Source organism: Lepidochelys kempii, chromosome 2 (assembly GCF_965140285.1).
Source record: "Lepidochelys kempii isolate rLepKem1 chromosome 2, rLepKem1.hap1, whole genome shotgun sequence".
NCBI lineage: Eukaryota > Metazoa > Chordata > Testudines > Cheloniidae > Lepidochelys > Lepidochelys kempii.
This window is the reverse complement of record NC_136381.1, coordinates 70,064,173-70,078,116: the sequence shown is the minus strand read 5'-3', so window position 1 is coordinate 70,078,116 and position 13,944 is coordinate 70,064,173. Positions and strand designations below refer to the sequence as shown.

General features: G+C 40.5%; 1 protein-coding gene across 3 annotated transcripts in view; it reads right to left on the bottom strand.

Moving 5' to 3' along the window:
- The window catches only part of ATP6V1H (ATPase H+ transporting V1 subunit H), an 87,288-nt gene that overhangs the window by 21,413 nt on the left and 51,931 nt on the right, over positions 1–13,944 (bottom strand). For 2 of the 3 annotated variants that reach the window (XM_073331151.2, XM_073331152.2), the window contains one exon: positions 12,034–12,135. In XM_073331151.2, coding sequence (XP_073187252.1) covers positions 12,034–12,135 — 102 coding nt within the window. Of the gene's footprint in view, positions 1–3,776; positions 3,848–12,033; positions 12,136–13,944 lie in introns of all 3 variants that reach the window. The other variant, XM_073331153.2, reaches the window with a different exon arrangement.

Genomic DNA, 13,944 nt, shown 5'->3' with positions numbered 1-13,944 from the left:
ATTCACTACATATGCGATGATTCCCTGTATTTCTAAGCATACATGTATACACACTCATTGCTGCTGCTTCTTAAATAGCAAAGTACTACTACTACAAAAATCCCAAACACCAGGGAAAAAAAGCAAAACTAATCCTAAACTGACCTCTGAAGGGATACTGCCGAGTACTGTGTGAACAAGGCTAAAAGCTCTGACCACAACCCGAGTCTATAACCAATTTTGGTCCCAACCCCCAGCAATTACCAACCCAAAAAGAGGCTCCCCAACACAAGAGTGTACAAACTCCCAGGAGCCTCTCACACACGTAAACTCTAATTCCTTAGCATTCCCTGTTCAGACTTAATATCCTGTACATGATTGTTAGGGGGCTTATTCCTTCACCCACGTACTTCTCTTGTCCATCTCACATGAAGAGCAACAATACCCGAAGTCCAAAGGTGCAAACAATTCGATGTTTATTGGGGTGAACTTCCAGCAAGCGTGATTCCAGTTTCCTTCCTTAGTGGCCCCCTTCCCAGCTCTGACACCACAGAGCCTTACACCTGTGTCCCTGTTCCCATTCCTGCCCTTAGCCAAACATGATTCCAATTTCCCCACCCCCATTCCCTGTTCCCATTTCCCCCACCCACACACCCACTCCCTTCCTGATTGACTGCAGACTATATAGTAAAACTTGAGTTCTGCTTTGCTATACCTTAACCAATCATTTTCCTGAAATTTAACTAACCAATCCTAACATATTGTAACATGATTATGTAACCAATTATATCCCACCACCTTAGTTAGTTTACACCCAGCAAAATTAATTATACAGCAGACAGGAACAATCACAGAACCAGACAGAGATTATACAGACAAACAACAGCAAAGTGGGAACTATAATGACTAAACAATACAGAAGTGAGGATTTCACATCCCAGCTATTGATAAGTGAGTTCTTGCCAGACAGGATGCTATCAAACTAAGTTTCCTTTTACATCTTCTAGGCACTTCCCTTTCTCTGGAGGTGATAGGCATTATCAGGACAGGATTGTATTCCTAACAGCCCAATAGCACCTTCTGTCAATGTGACTAGTTTGGAATGTGAGGATGTGACAGGTCGCTTCCCAGCTTATGGCTGCCTCTGCTGCTTAGCCAAAGGCCTTAGCCTAAGAACAGGGCCTCAGACTGTCACAGTAAGAGAAGGCTCTTACACCGGCAGACAATGATTTTGATTCTCTCTTTTATACCTCTACAACTAGCCAAGTGATAAGAATGCACCTAAATTCTTAGAGTACAGGCCTTTACAGACAGGCCTGAATATCTATATCCTAACAATTATGTCCTATCATCTAAATTGAGGTGGATACAATTCCCCCAGCCCACATGGGGAGAATCCTGAACTCCCTTCAGTTTTATGGGATTCATTCTCACACACATCTCACATGCCAACCAAAACTGAAAAAATCTTCATGAGGGATCCATCTAACTCACCCCAAAGAAGGGATGCCATCTATCCTTGCCCCCCCCGTCTCCCCCTCCCCCGACTGCTGCTCAGTCCCAGAGACTCAAGCAGTGTGGCCAAGAGGATGAAGTGAGCCAAACTCCTTGCTGACCTTGTGAGGCTCTCTCCCTCACTGAAAGTCAGAATCACATGAAATGCCATGCCAAAAATTCTCCATAAATGAACCTCAAACCCCCCATAGTCACCACAAATCCAAAACCATTCCCCTCTAATCCCCGCAGCAACATGCTTGCCACAAGAAGTGGCCCTCTCCCTATTAACCTTCCATTTGAAAGCATGCCATTACTTCTGGTCACAAGTGGGCAAGGAATTCCCATTATAAAAAGGGGAGAAGGGAAGTTACTGCCTCTCAGACAAAACCCATGGCTGGTAGTTCAGTTTTTCCCCCCACATGCCTCCCCAAAAGAGGCCATTTTACATCCTGCAGCAACAGCTTTAAAGATCAAAAATAAAATATAGCAGTTTTCAGAGGAGTACAGGCATTTATTTGATCTTCTATTGCTTTAAAACACAAAACATACCTATTATGGCATCAAAATTATGATTACTTTGGTACAATAGCCTGTGCTGTTGTCAGGACAGCCAACATCTGTGAACTGTGCAATAAATACCAATCTAGGTGGCCTCATACGTTGTAGGAAGTATTTCTGAACCTACAGAAATAACTGCAGCATTCCTAGTACTTTCACTCCTGCTACCTGAAGTTAAGATTGCTAAAGCCTTTGGCATTTTGGTGGTTCTTGAATATAAGAAAAGCTAGGATGGCTTGCCAACGGGCTGACAGAGCCTTTTACTGCAGGTTCTCTGAATGATGCTAAAACATTATGGTTTCTCATCTTGCCCATCTTTGCCCTAGAGAGGATATACATATAAGGTGCTCATGCACAAGGTGGGTGAGGCAATATCTTTTATTGGACCACCTTCTTTCTGTTGGTGAGTGACAAGCCTTTGAGCTTACCCAGAACTCTTCTTCAGGTCTTGGTTTGAAGAAGAGCTCCGTGTAAGCTCGAAAGCTTGTCTCTCCACCAACAGAAGTTGGTCCAATAAAAGATACTGATTCATCCAACCTTGTCTCTAATATTCTGGGACCAACCCACCTACAACACCGCATACAAAAGAGTCCCAGGTATTCGAGAGATCAATTGTGGACTTTGCTAGAAATCATGGCAGTGCTTCATGCAGATAAAAGATAAGAAAAAAATATGTAACAAATCTGAGGGTTCAGCAATATCAATTTCTGCTGGAATGAATCAACTGTATTGCTTATTTCCATGGACTGACAGATTCAAGGTGCTTAACCTCCAGACCACTTATTTTTGACAAGTCTTATGGGACAAATTTTGAAAATCTATTTATCACGAAATCTTATTACTTTTCCTGTATCTCTGAGAGACTAGGGGTGTGTGCGCATTTAAACAACAAACAAAATGGAGCAGACCCTTTGTGGTATTTTCCATTTAAAAAATGTAAACAGTATTCTATTTCTTAATGCTGCCAGTTTTCATTTACCAAGACATTTTGTTCTAGCATTTTAACTCTGCACTAATCTTTGGAAACAGCAACAAACATTTGTTCAAAAATCAGTGATCCTAAATCATCAAAATGTGTCATGTGCCATCACTTTATATGTGGATAATTAAGCTGGTATTGGTCACTGCACAAGACTTCCAATTAAAATGATCTTGAAAATGTTACATCTGCATATTGTAGTTTAATATTTCTTTAATGTACTTTAAAACTGTGTAATGAGCAACAAGTAATTTTATTAGCCACAGATAGTGTATTGTAAATTATCTAATGTGTTAAAGTACTTTGCATTGCTTTAGACTTCTGGCAAGATGGGTCTGGCAGGACATCATCTCATCCAATATTCATTGGAGCGAACTGTTTGGAGAAACAGGGTGTCACTGTTCCTTCCTCACTCTGAACTCTAGGGTACAGATGTGGGGACCTGCATGAAAGACCCCCTCATCTTATTCTTACTAGCTTAGGTTAAAACTTGCTCAAGGTACAAACTTTTACCTTTTGTCCTTGGACCTTAACACGCTTGGTGGTGGCAGCATAAACAAAGAACAGGGAAAAAGACCACTTGGAGACGTCTTCCCCGCAAAATATCCCCCCAAGCCCTACACCTCCCTTCCTGGGGAAGGCTTGATAAAAATCCTCACCAATTTGTACAGGTGAACACAGACCCAAACTCTTGGATCTTAAGAACAATGAAAAAGCAATCCGACTCTTAAAAGAAGAATTTTAATTAAAGTAAAAGAATCACCTCTGTAATCACGATGGTGAATACCTTACAGGGTAATTAGATTCAAAACAGAGAATCCTTCTTGGCAAAACCTTAAGTTACAAAAAGACACAAAAACAGGAATATACATTCCATTCAGCACAACTATTTTACCAGCCATTTAAACAAAACAGAAATCTAACGCATATATCTAGCTAGATTACTTAGTAAGTTCTAAGACTCCCTTCCTTTTCTGTTCCCGGCAAAAGCATCACACAGACCCTTTGTTTTCCCCTCCCCGCTCCAGCTTTGAAAGTAACTTGTCTCCTCATTGATCATTTTGGTCAGGTGCCAGCGAGGTTATCCTAGCTTCTTAACCCTTTACAGGTGAAAGGGTTTTGCCTCTGGCCAGGAGGGATTTTATAGTTCTGTATACAGAAAGGTGGTTACCCTTCCCTTTATATTTATGACACAGGGTCTTTCATCTGTTGATGATACCCAATTTACTGTCTTCCCTTTCATCATTATTGACAGTAGCATTCTGTATATGTCCATACTGTAATCAAACACCCACAGCTGACCCAGATCAGCTGACTTAGGAACAGCAGATATAAAAACTACAGTGTAGAAACTCGGGCTCGAGCCTGGGCTCTGGGACTATTTCCCCTTGTGGGGTCCCAGAGCTTGGGCTCCAGCCTGAGCTCAAATATCTACATTGCAATTTTACTGCCCCGAAGCACAACCCCCCATGAGCCGAGTCAGCTGGCATGTGTCAGCTGCAGGTATCTGATTCCAGTGTAGACATATGAGGCCCCAATAAGGGCCCCATTGAATTACATGGTATACAAACACTTAACAAGAGAGTCTCTTCTTCTCAGCAAATTTAAAAACCACTCAGAATTAGTAACTCTTAATGTGTGACATAGAATGGAATATTGAAAGAAAAACTGGACATGACATTTAACTCAAAGATGAAGAAAATATTTCCTGAACTTTAATACCCATTGAAGGCATGCACCTCACTTGCTCCAAAATGGTTTATTGCACCTTCTAAGTCCTACTGGATCCATAAACTACGTGTTTGAACACAACAGAAGTAGCCAGTAGCACCCATCATCTACAGCGTGCAGAGATTAACGTCATTCCTCTGTATTACACACCTCAGAAATGTCATCCACACCTCTGTCACTTCTATACTAATTTCTGTGCAAACACTGCAGTTTTATGCCAGTACAGCCTGGTACTTGCAGTCCTCATGCTGGTATATGCAAACACATACAGCTATGTACACTTTTTCCAAGCCACATTCCAAAGCCTTGCTCCTATAAGCTTCTATGTGAGGTAATAAACACTGAAGTCAATGGGACTCCTCACAGGTGTAAGATTTGCCTATGTGGAGCAGCTAGTCGTATTGGGGCTTCAGAAAAGCAAATTTCTATATCACCTGTATATTCACAGATGTGGATTTTAAGTGTGTAAATATATAAAGTCACTTAAGTATCCATATTTAGAGTCACTCATTTAAAGTCACTTAAGTATCCATAGAAGGAGGATCCTGGGAATTACAGGCCAGTCAGCCTCACCTCAGTCCCTGGAAAAAATCATGGAGCAGGTCCTCAAAGAATCAATCCTGAAGCACTTGCATGAGAGGAAAGTGATCAGGAACAGCCAGCATGGATTCACCAAGGGAAGGTCATGCCTGACTAATCTAATCGCCTTTTATGATGAGATTACTGGTTCTGTGGATGAAGGGAAAGCAGTGGATGTTTTGTTTCTTGACTTTAGCAAAGCTTTTGACACAGTCTCCCACAGTATTCTTGTCAGCAAGTTAAGGAAGTATGGGCTGGACGAATGCACTATAAGGTGGGTAGAAAGCTGGCTAGATTGTCGGGCTCAACGGGTAGTGATCAATGGATCCATGTCTAGTTGGCAGCCGGTGTCAAGTGGAGTGCCCCAAGGGTCGGTCCTGGGGCCGGTTTTGTTCAATATCTTCATAAATGATCTGGAGGATGGTGTGGTTTGCACTCTCAGCAAATTTGCGGATGATACTGAACTGGGAGGAGTGGTAGATACGCTGGAGGGCAGGGATAGGATACAGAAGGACCTAGACAAATTGGAGGATTGGGCCAAAAGAAATCTGATGAGGTTCAATAAGGATAAGTGCAGGGTCCTGCATTTAGGATGGAAGAATCCAATGCACCGCTACAGACTAGGGACCGAATGGCTAGGCAGCAGTTCTGCGGAAAAGGACCTAGGGGTGACAGTGGACGAGAAGCTGGATATGAGTCAGCAGTGTGCCCTTGTTGCCAAGAAGGCCAATGGCATTTTGGGATGTATAAGTAGGGGCATAGCGAGCAGATCAAGGGACGTGATCGTTCCCCTCTATTCGACATTGGTGAGGCCTCATCTGGAGTACTGTGTCCAGTTTTGGGCCCCACACTACAAGAAGGATGTGGATAAATTGGAGAGAGTCCAGCGAAGGGCAACAAAAATGATTAGGGGTCTAGAACACATGAGTTATGAGGAGAGGCTGAGGGAGCTGGGATTGTTTAGCCTGCAGAAGAGAAGAATGAGGGGGGATTTGATAGCTGCTTTCAACTACCTGAAAGGGGGTTCCAAAGAGGATGGCTCTAGACTGTTCTCAATGGTAGCAGATGACAGAACGAGGAGTAATGGTCTCAAGTTGCAGTGGGGGAGGTTTAGGTTGGATATTAGGAAAAACTTGTTCATTAAGAGGGTGGTGAAACACTGGAATGCATTACCTAGGGTGGTGGTAGAATCTCCTTCCTTAGAGGTTTTTAAGGTCAGGCTTGACAAAGCCCTGGCTGGGATGATTTGGCTGGGATGATTTAACTGGGAATTGGTCCTGCTTCGAGCAGGGGGTTGGACTAGATGACCTTCAGGGGTCCCTTCCAACCCTGATATTCTATGATTCTATGATATTTCATGCTCATATCTCATTCTGTCACGCAACCAGTCAGCATTTTCCTCACCAAATCCAAGAATTCAGCCTAGCTTTCCCCAGCCCATTTTCCTCTCCCAGTCCTCTTGTATAATCCCAATCTCTCTGCCATCCACTGAACTCCAATGCCCCATTTCCCTTCCACACCAGCCCACAGAACCATTCCCCTAACAACCAGATTCACTGGCTTGCAAAATGACAATAGCTACTCTCAGCTAACCCACACTCCCAACAAGTGTTCCAATCAAACCAACAGAAACCTGTCTCCCTGGACACTCCAATATCTCAAAAATAAATAATGTATTCCCCTTCTCTCCCCATGCCTCATTCTCTCTGCCAAGCCTCACAAAAACAATGAAGGAAAGGAAATATCTACTCATACTATACATTGGAGAGGTAGAGTCTAGATAGTTATTTAAAATTCAGCATTGTTGTCTGTTAGTTTTTCCTCCCGAAATCTCCTCAGAAGATTAGCATATAACATGAATGCCAGTTTATTAATGAGGTATATTTTTATTGCATATTGCTCTCACATGCCTTAGAAAAGCAATTAAGAGGAATATCCTGTGAAAAGATTAGTGATGCGTGCATATCTTTTGCATATTAACTTGTAGCACGCTACTGTACCTCGCATGAGTACTCTGTATTACTGTGACTACCCTATTTATACTTGAACAATAACTGTTGAATAATTTGTAATTGATGAGCAGCACAATTACTTTTAAGTTAGGCTACAAAAAAATATGGCATTATTATGGGACTTCATTACCTTCACCCACATTACACTTTCTAACTTGGCCATAACAGTACATGAAACTCCAAGGAGCATTAAGCAAAATGTTATTTTACACAATTTTAAGATACTCTGTACAAAGTAAATGCTTTCCAAGACATACCACTGTTATATGTCAAAGTCCTCAACATGAATACTAAAAATTCTTAATAGCACAGGAGGTTCCTAAAAGCTTTATTCCTGCTTAAGGCCTCCTCCCACCTTCCCAAGAGAAAAAACAATACACAAAATATTGTTGTGAAATACAACCAATAGCTTGTCCACATTCAAGGGCTTTGACTTTTATAATATACTGAATAGCGAAAAAGTGGTGAAAAGAGGATGTTCAGCTCAAATGCACCCCTCTCCCAGGTCAAAAAGAAAAAATTAAAATTCTCTCATCAGAACTAATGCTGAGTATTCCAAGTGACAAACACTACAGTGGAGAAACATTGGGGCTGAGAATTTAAAGTCAAGAAATCCAGTATTATCGTTCCTAAATCCAGTGTAACTTGGCCTACTTGTACATATGCAATATTTTGTATTACTATGCCTGGCGTTAGATGTCTGCCTTAATACAGAAGTACAAGCTCTAAAAGCAACAGCTACAGTATGCAACCCAACTTCAAATAGTTTCCTTCTCAAATTTATGACCACCTCAGGTGCTTATTTTAATCTCCCCTCCTCTTCTTCTGCTTCTTTCTCCCTCAAAGCTGGATAAAGGAAATCAACTAGCTGACAAGTCACAAGCACCCTGTATTGGGTGTAAATGACTTTCACTGTGAAATAAGGAGCTGAGTAGTAGCATGAGCAAAGAGAAAGAAGTTGGAATTCATGCAATCCATTGTCAGTTGAACAGCCAGGAGTTGGCATAAATTAAGTGGAATTCAGCGGTGGAGCAAGGAAGATTATGCCAGCCGAAGGCATTAACATGTACCACACTGCATGTACAAGACCAGGCTGAGGTCAGAGAGCTGTTCTTCAAGATGTTCCCTGACCTTAGGAGTTAAAGAAGAAGGTGCTCCATGTGGTATTCTTCCTAGAATAACCACGTTGACAGATCTCACCTGAGTCACGAGTGCATACCTTATACAATGACACTCACAGCGACTTCTTTGAACACCCAAAGGGTTGGGACCTCTTCCCAGCTGAGACCTGCCTCTTCCTTCTCTTGCCAGAGGAAGGTGTGCAGGAGAATATGAAGTTCCCTCTGACCCCCCAACAGACATTGAGCATGCCTTTGCATTAGACTGACTATAGAAATGCTAATAAGTTGGGTTATATGCAAATACTTATAAATATATGGTCCTATCCTTTGGTGGTATAAATCAGCATAGTTCCATTGATTTTAATGGAGCTACACCACTTATACCAGCTGAGGATCTGGTCCATAATTTCTAAATGGTAAATATCTTGAACATTCCTTAAACTGATGTAGTGTTCCGAAATAACCTAACCAAAAGAATAAAAAACAGATGTTTGGTCTAATGAACATTGCTCTTAGACAAACAAGAGAAGGGATCATCGATAGCCAGAATGGTAATTCTAGCTCTCTGCTGAATGCAACTAATAACTGAAGAACTTGTAGCTTTTATGTATTTAAGGTCTACCATCTTTATAGGCTTCAAGTTTTAAGGACAAAAGTTTTAAACTAAATTTTTTCCAAAACAATGGAATTCTTCTATTTTTCTGAACCAGTGAACAGCCTCCAATGTCACAGGATTCACTGAAAATGAAAAATTGCCATTATGATTCCCACATCTAGATGCAAATTTGATAACTTTATACTGAAATCCAAGTGTAACATCGAAGGAAATGGACCATTAAGTAAAAAGAAAAGAAATACTCGTGGCACCTTAGAGCTATAGCTCACGAAGCTTATGCTCGAATAATTTGTTAGTCTCTAAGGTGCCACAAGTACTCCTTTTTTTTTGTGGATACAGACTAACCCGGTTGCTACTCTGAAACCGGACCATTAAGTGTAACTGAAACATTGCTTTAAAGATTGAGAGACTTGGAGATAACGTACTAAAGTCATATTGAATAAGGATTTCATTGGTGATCCCATATGTGCCTTGCAAGGAACAAGCTGTTATTCCCGTTTTAAAAATCTGAGCAAGGCATGACTTTTTAGTTCGTATTTTGTAAGAGAGTTGGCCTGTTTAGATTTTTGTACCTAGAAGACATGACTGTACTTGTAGTATTCATAAGTCAATATGTAAGAAAAAATATACTATTAATACGATTTTTTTTCATTTTTGAACTGGCTGGAATGACAGTTATTTTCCTGCACCCTCTCACTTTAAAGTTTGAAGCTATGCTGAAACAGTCAAAAGTGATAACAACGTGGAGTGCTCCTGTTATATTTCAGCAGTGGAGTTGTGCAATTTGGTTTTGGATTATGGAAAAAGTTTAGTAACATATTCCTGTTTTAAACACCATCCTAGGAATATAACATACTGACCACACCCTCTTGTCTATTTTCAGGCAACATAATGGATTGTCATCTCTTCCTAAACTATCCACAGAAAGTCTCAACTTCTTTCAGCTCACAAGTAAGCTAAAAACAACAAACTGCAGCATTGCTCAATACATATGGTCTGCTTGCCACATCTGAACATACTTGATTTGTTCTTATATTTTTAAGAACATCTGCAGTTCCAGTACATAAGGTAAGATTACAGAGGCTGTCAATCCTCCATACTTCATAAATTCCCTTCCCACAAGTACACAGTGAAATCAGTTACTAAAGTTTTAATGACAGGTTTCAGAGTGCACCCGATGAAGTGAGCTGTAGCTCATGAAAGCTTATGCTCAAATAAATTTGTTAGTCTCTAAGGTGTCACAAGTATTCCTAAAGTTTTAATGAGGCTTTCTGCACTGGCAGTCAGGAATAGTGCACCAATCCAAATGCGCCAGTAATCTGTGCCAAGAATTTTATCTTACAAGACTAAAAATTTTTCCATTTTTCTCATTTAAGCCTCGTCAGGAAACCAGTGACAGCTCATCATTTCTTCACAGGAGAATTTTTTTTTAAAAAAATGACTTGTATAGCTAAGTATGACGGGAAGAGATGAGACCTGAAAAAACTCATCAAGGTCTCTGAGACAGAGGCCACAGGTGCCTCAGATCAGGATAAGCAGAAGTGACTAAACAGTGACTAAACTAATATTACATGAACATAGCTATAATATGGTGCGACAGGATGGACGAGGCCCAGAGGCTCCTGCCACACACCATCCAAGAGAGGAGCAAAAGAGAAATCCTCCAAGCAGCCTAGAGGGGTTGCAAGGAAGTAGCCAATGAGAGAGGCTGCAGGGAGTAGCCAATCAGAGCCATATAAAAGGAGCTGCAGAACACAGCAGTAGTCAGTTGCTGCCTAGAGCCAGGAGAGGATGTTACTGGCTGGCGGAAAGAACAGCAGGACCATGGAGAGCTGAGGGGGGCAGGGACTGGGGGAAAACAAAGAAGGAGCTCCTGGCTGGCATCTGGGACTGAGCCCAAGGAGGGCCACAAGACGACAATGTCTCCAGAGAGGAAGCCCTGGGGATATGGCTCACACCAGGGCTGGAACAAGTTAAAATCTGCATACCCTAGAAGGAGTTTGCTCTGCTTCACATATAGACACTGTGTGAGAGTTGGCTGGAAGGCTGAGTTACTGAAAAACTCCCTGAAAAGCCACCATAAACTGAAAGACTGCAAACACACCTGACTAGAAAGCAGACCAGAAGGGTGTACTCACAAAAGGTGGGTGCCACAACCCCTTACATATGGTCTCTTTAAAAAAAGACTCTGACAGCACATACCTTGTAACCCTTGGGATATCTAAATCTCACCTCCCAAAAGGTTGCAATATACTGAACCTGACCCCGCAGAAATGTCTCACTTTTCAAGTGACAGGGTTGTAGCTTTCATAGAATTCGTTGCTAACAGACCATTGTAACATTTGGATTTGTTTGCCTAATATACACAACAGTTTGTCTGCATTCATACTATGTCAAAGATATTATATGTTTCAAGTAAGGTATTTAGTATTTCTGCATTTAAATTTCTATTGGTCCTTTTTACATGAAGTATGGTATCAGAACACAGTAGTTTCATTTATCACAGAAATCGCCAGCAATATTTTATGAGAAACAAATATTAGCTCAAAAGGAACAAAATGGTTTTATCACAAGAAACTGCAGGATTTGTTACTAAAGATTGTCCATGACTATTGCAAGACCAATACTCTGGTGTTTACAATGAAATTCTAATAAACGCTTTAAATATACAGCAAGTCTGTGACTGAAATGATTATAATAGCTACTAAATGCCTGAACAATTTTCAAGAGCCTTTCAGATATATTTTCTTCACTAATTAAAAGCCCCAGAAAGCAAATTAAGTTTATTGCTGACAGGATCAAACAGCTATTTAATATTCCCAATAACCTATTTCATAATTATGTTGGGGCTAGTTGCAGCACTTGTTGTACAATTATAGTGTTTATCAGGTTAAGTGGATACTCCATCACCTTGCCAGTAAGCATTATAAGAGACAAAGGCAAAGAAAGCTTTTTGCTTACCGCTTCCCTCGAGGATAGTGTCGTACATATTCTCCCACATCATGAGCAGCTACAGCTAAGACTTGCGGGTCATCAGAAACCTCCAGAAGCTTAGTCAGGATTCTACAACAGTATTTAAAACAATCAGATGGTAATTACACTACAAAGTGCTAATTTATAGTAGCTTAATTTCAGAGACCATAAATACATTATGCATCACCTGTACAGTAAAACTGGGATTATAACACAAAACAAAAATACCTCCCAAGCAACAAATTGAAATTAAATAGCAAAGACCCTATCTACTCTAGGCAAAAGGACATTGCAACCAGTGCCTTGAGCTTGCAGCATCTGTACACAACAGCTGCCTAAAGCATCACTAGGCTGCAGCACCTGCAGTGAGAACTTGAGCTCAAGTCCAACTGTACCAGCCATGCTTATGAAATTCAACAGTGTGGAAAAGAAGCCACAGAAGTTGCAGGTCCATAAGCGCTGCTGCTGCTGCTTCTGCTAACTCCATTCCATGATGAAGTGCCTTCTGCAGGCAAACTACCCAGAGCGCTACCCCAAGAAATAGTTTTTGGTGTTCAGGACACATGATTCAGAAGTCCCAGAATACATCATGGCTATTCGGCTTGCTGTCTGTAACATGCCAAAATGGTTCTATCAGAACTGTTGTGTGGTTGCACTTTACTACTGTCAACCAACTTTCATGCACTATCCCCCACAATGATTTCCTTGTTTACGATACACTAGAGGATACCCCAGTTAAACACAGGCAGAATTTTAAACAGAAGAGGAGGACAATCATTACCCATTATCGCGAAGAATGGAAGTGCGTTCCAAGAGTGGAGAGTAAGACATGTTATTGAAGATGGAGAGTTATAGCATTTTTTTTTAAACTTTCTAATTGTGATTTTCTAGTTTCAAAGACGCCATTAATAGCAAAGAAATATGCATCCTTTCTTGTACTTATCTACTGTACTTCAGCAAGTAACTCTGGTTCTCTTCAAAAACCAAGATTATAAACGAGATACCATATCAAAATCTATTAAGATGCTTGTTACTTATTTCCTTAGTGTAACAAAAAGACAATTCTGTACATTTCATAAAGAAGAAGGGGTTACTCAAACTTCAACTCAGTATGCAAAATAAAGATAAGCAATTTGAAGGCAATTCAGCAAGAAAACATTTGCCAATGTAACTGTTTACTAGCCAATAATAAAAATACAATTTGACACACACAATGATATGGAGGTCAGAGACCATAGGTTGTTTTTTAGAATAAGGCAGGGAAACTTGGTGACAGATGAAGCACAGATTGCTGGAAAATTAGATTAGTCTGTGTTCGGCGTGAAAGTGAGAAGAAACATGTGCGCTCCCAGGATAGAACATTGGTAACTAACAGCAATATTAAGGCAGGTTTTAAAAAGTTGCTTCGAACAACTCCACCCAGGAAGCTTACACACCTAGAAAATAATTATCCTAAAAGTCTGAAAGAAATGGCAAGTGAAATGACTTCATTAGTTTAAACAAACTTTCTGCTGGTACTTCTCACTGGAATCAGACTTGAATTTGAAACAGGACACAAATTAAATACAGAATGAGGAACTAAAATATTGTAGTATTAAGTATTCAGCCCAGTCTTCTTCAAGTTATAGGCAATATAGGGGGAAGAATATGCAACGAGAGCATTTGTCAATGAAAAACTGGGAAGGCTGGCAAATACTAAAGAGTGAAGCAAAGGAAACTGAATAAAACAGCTTATGCAATTTAATATTCAAGAACAAACAAGGTTTTAAAAACAACACAGTATTTAAGAGCCTAAAAAATGCAGTTATGATTTTTTATTTTACTAACAAAACTTTAAAACAAACTGCTGTAAATACGAACAATGTCTGGATAGACTATATTAAGTTTCAAATAAAGAGG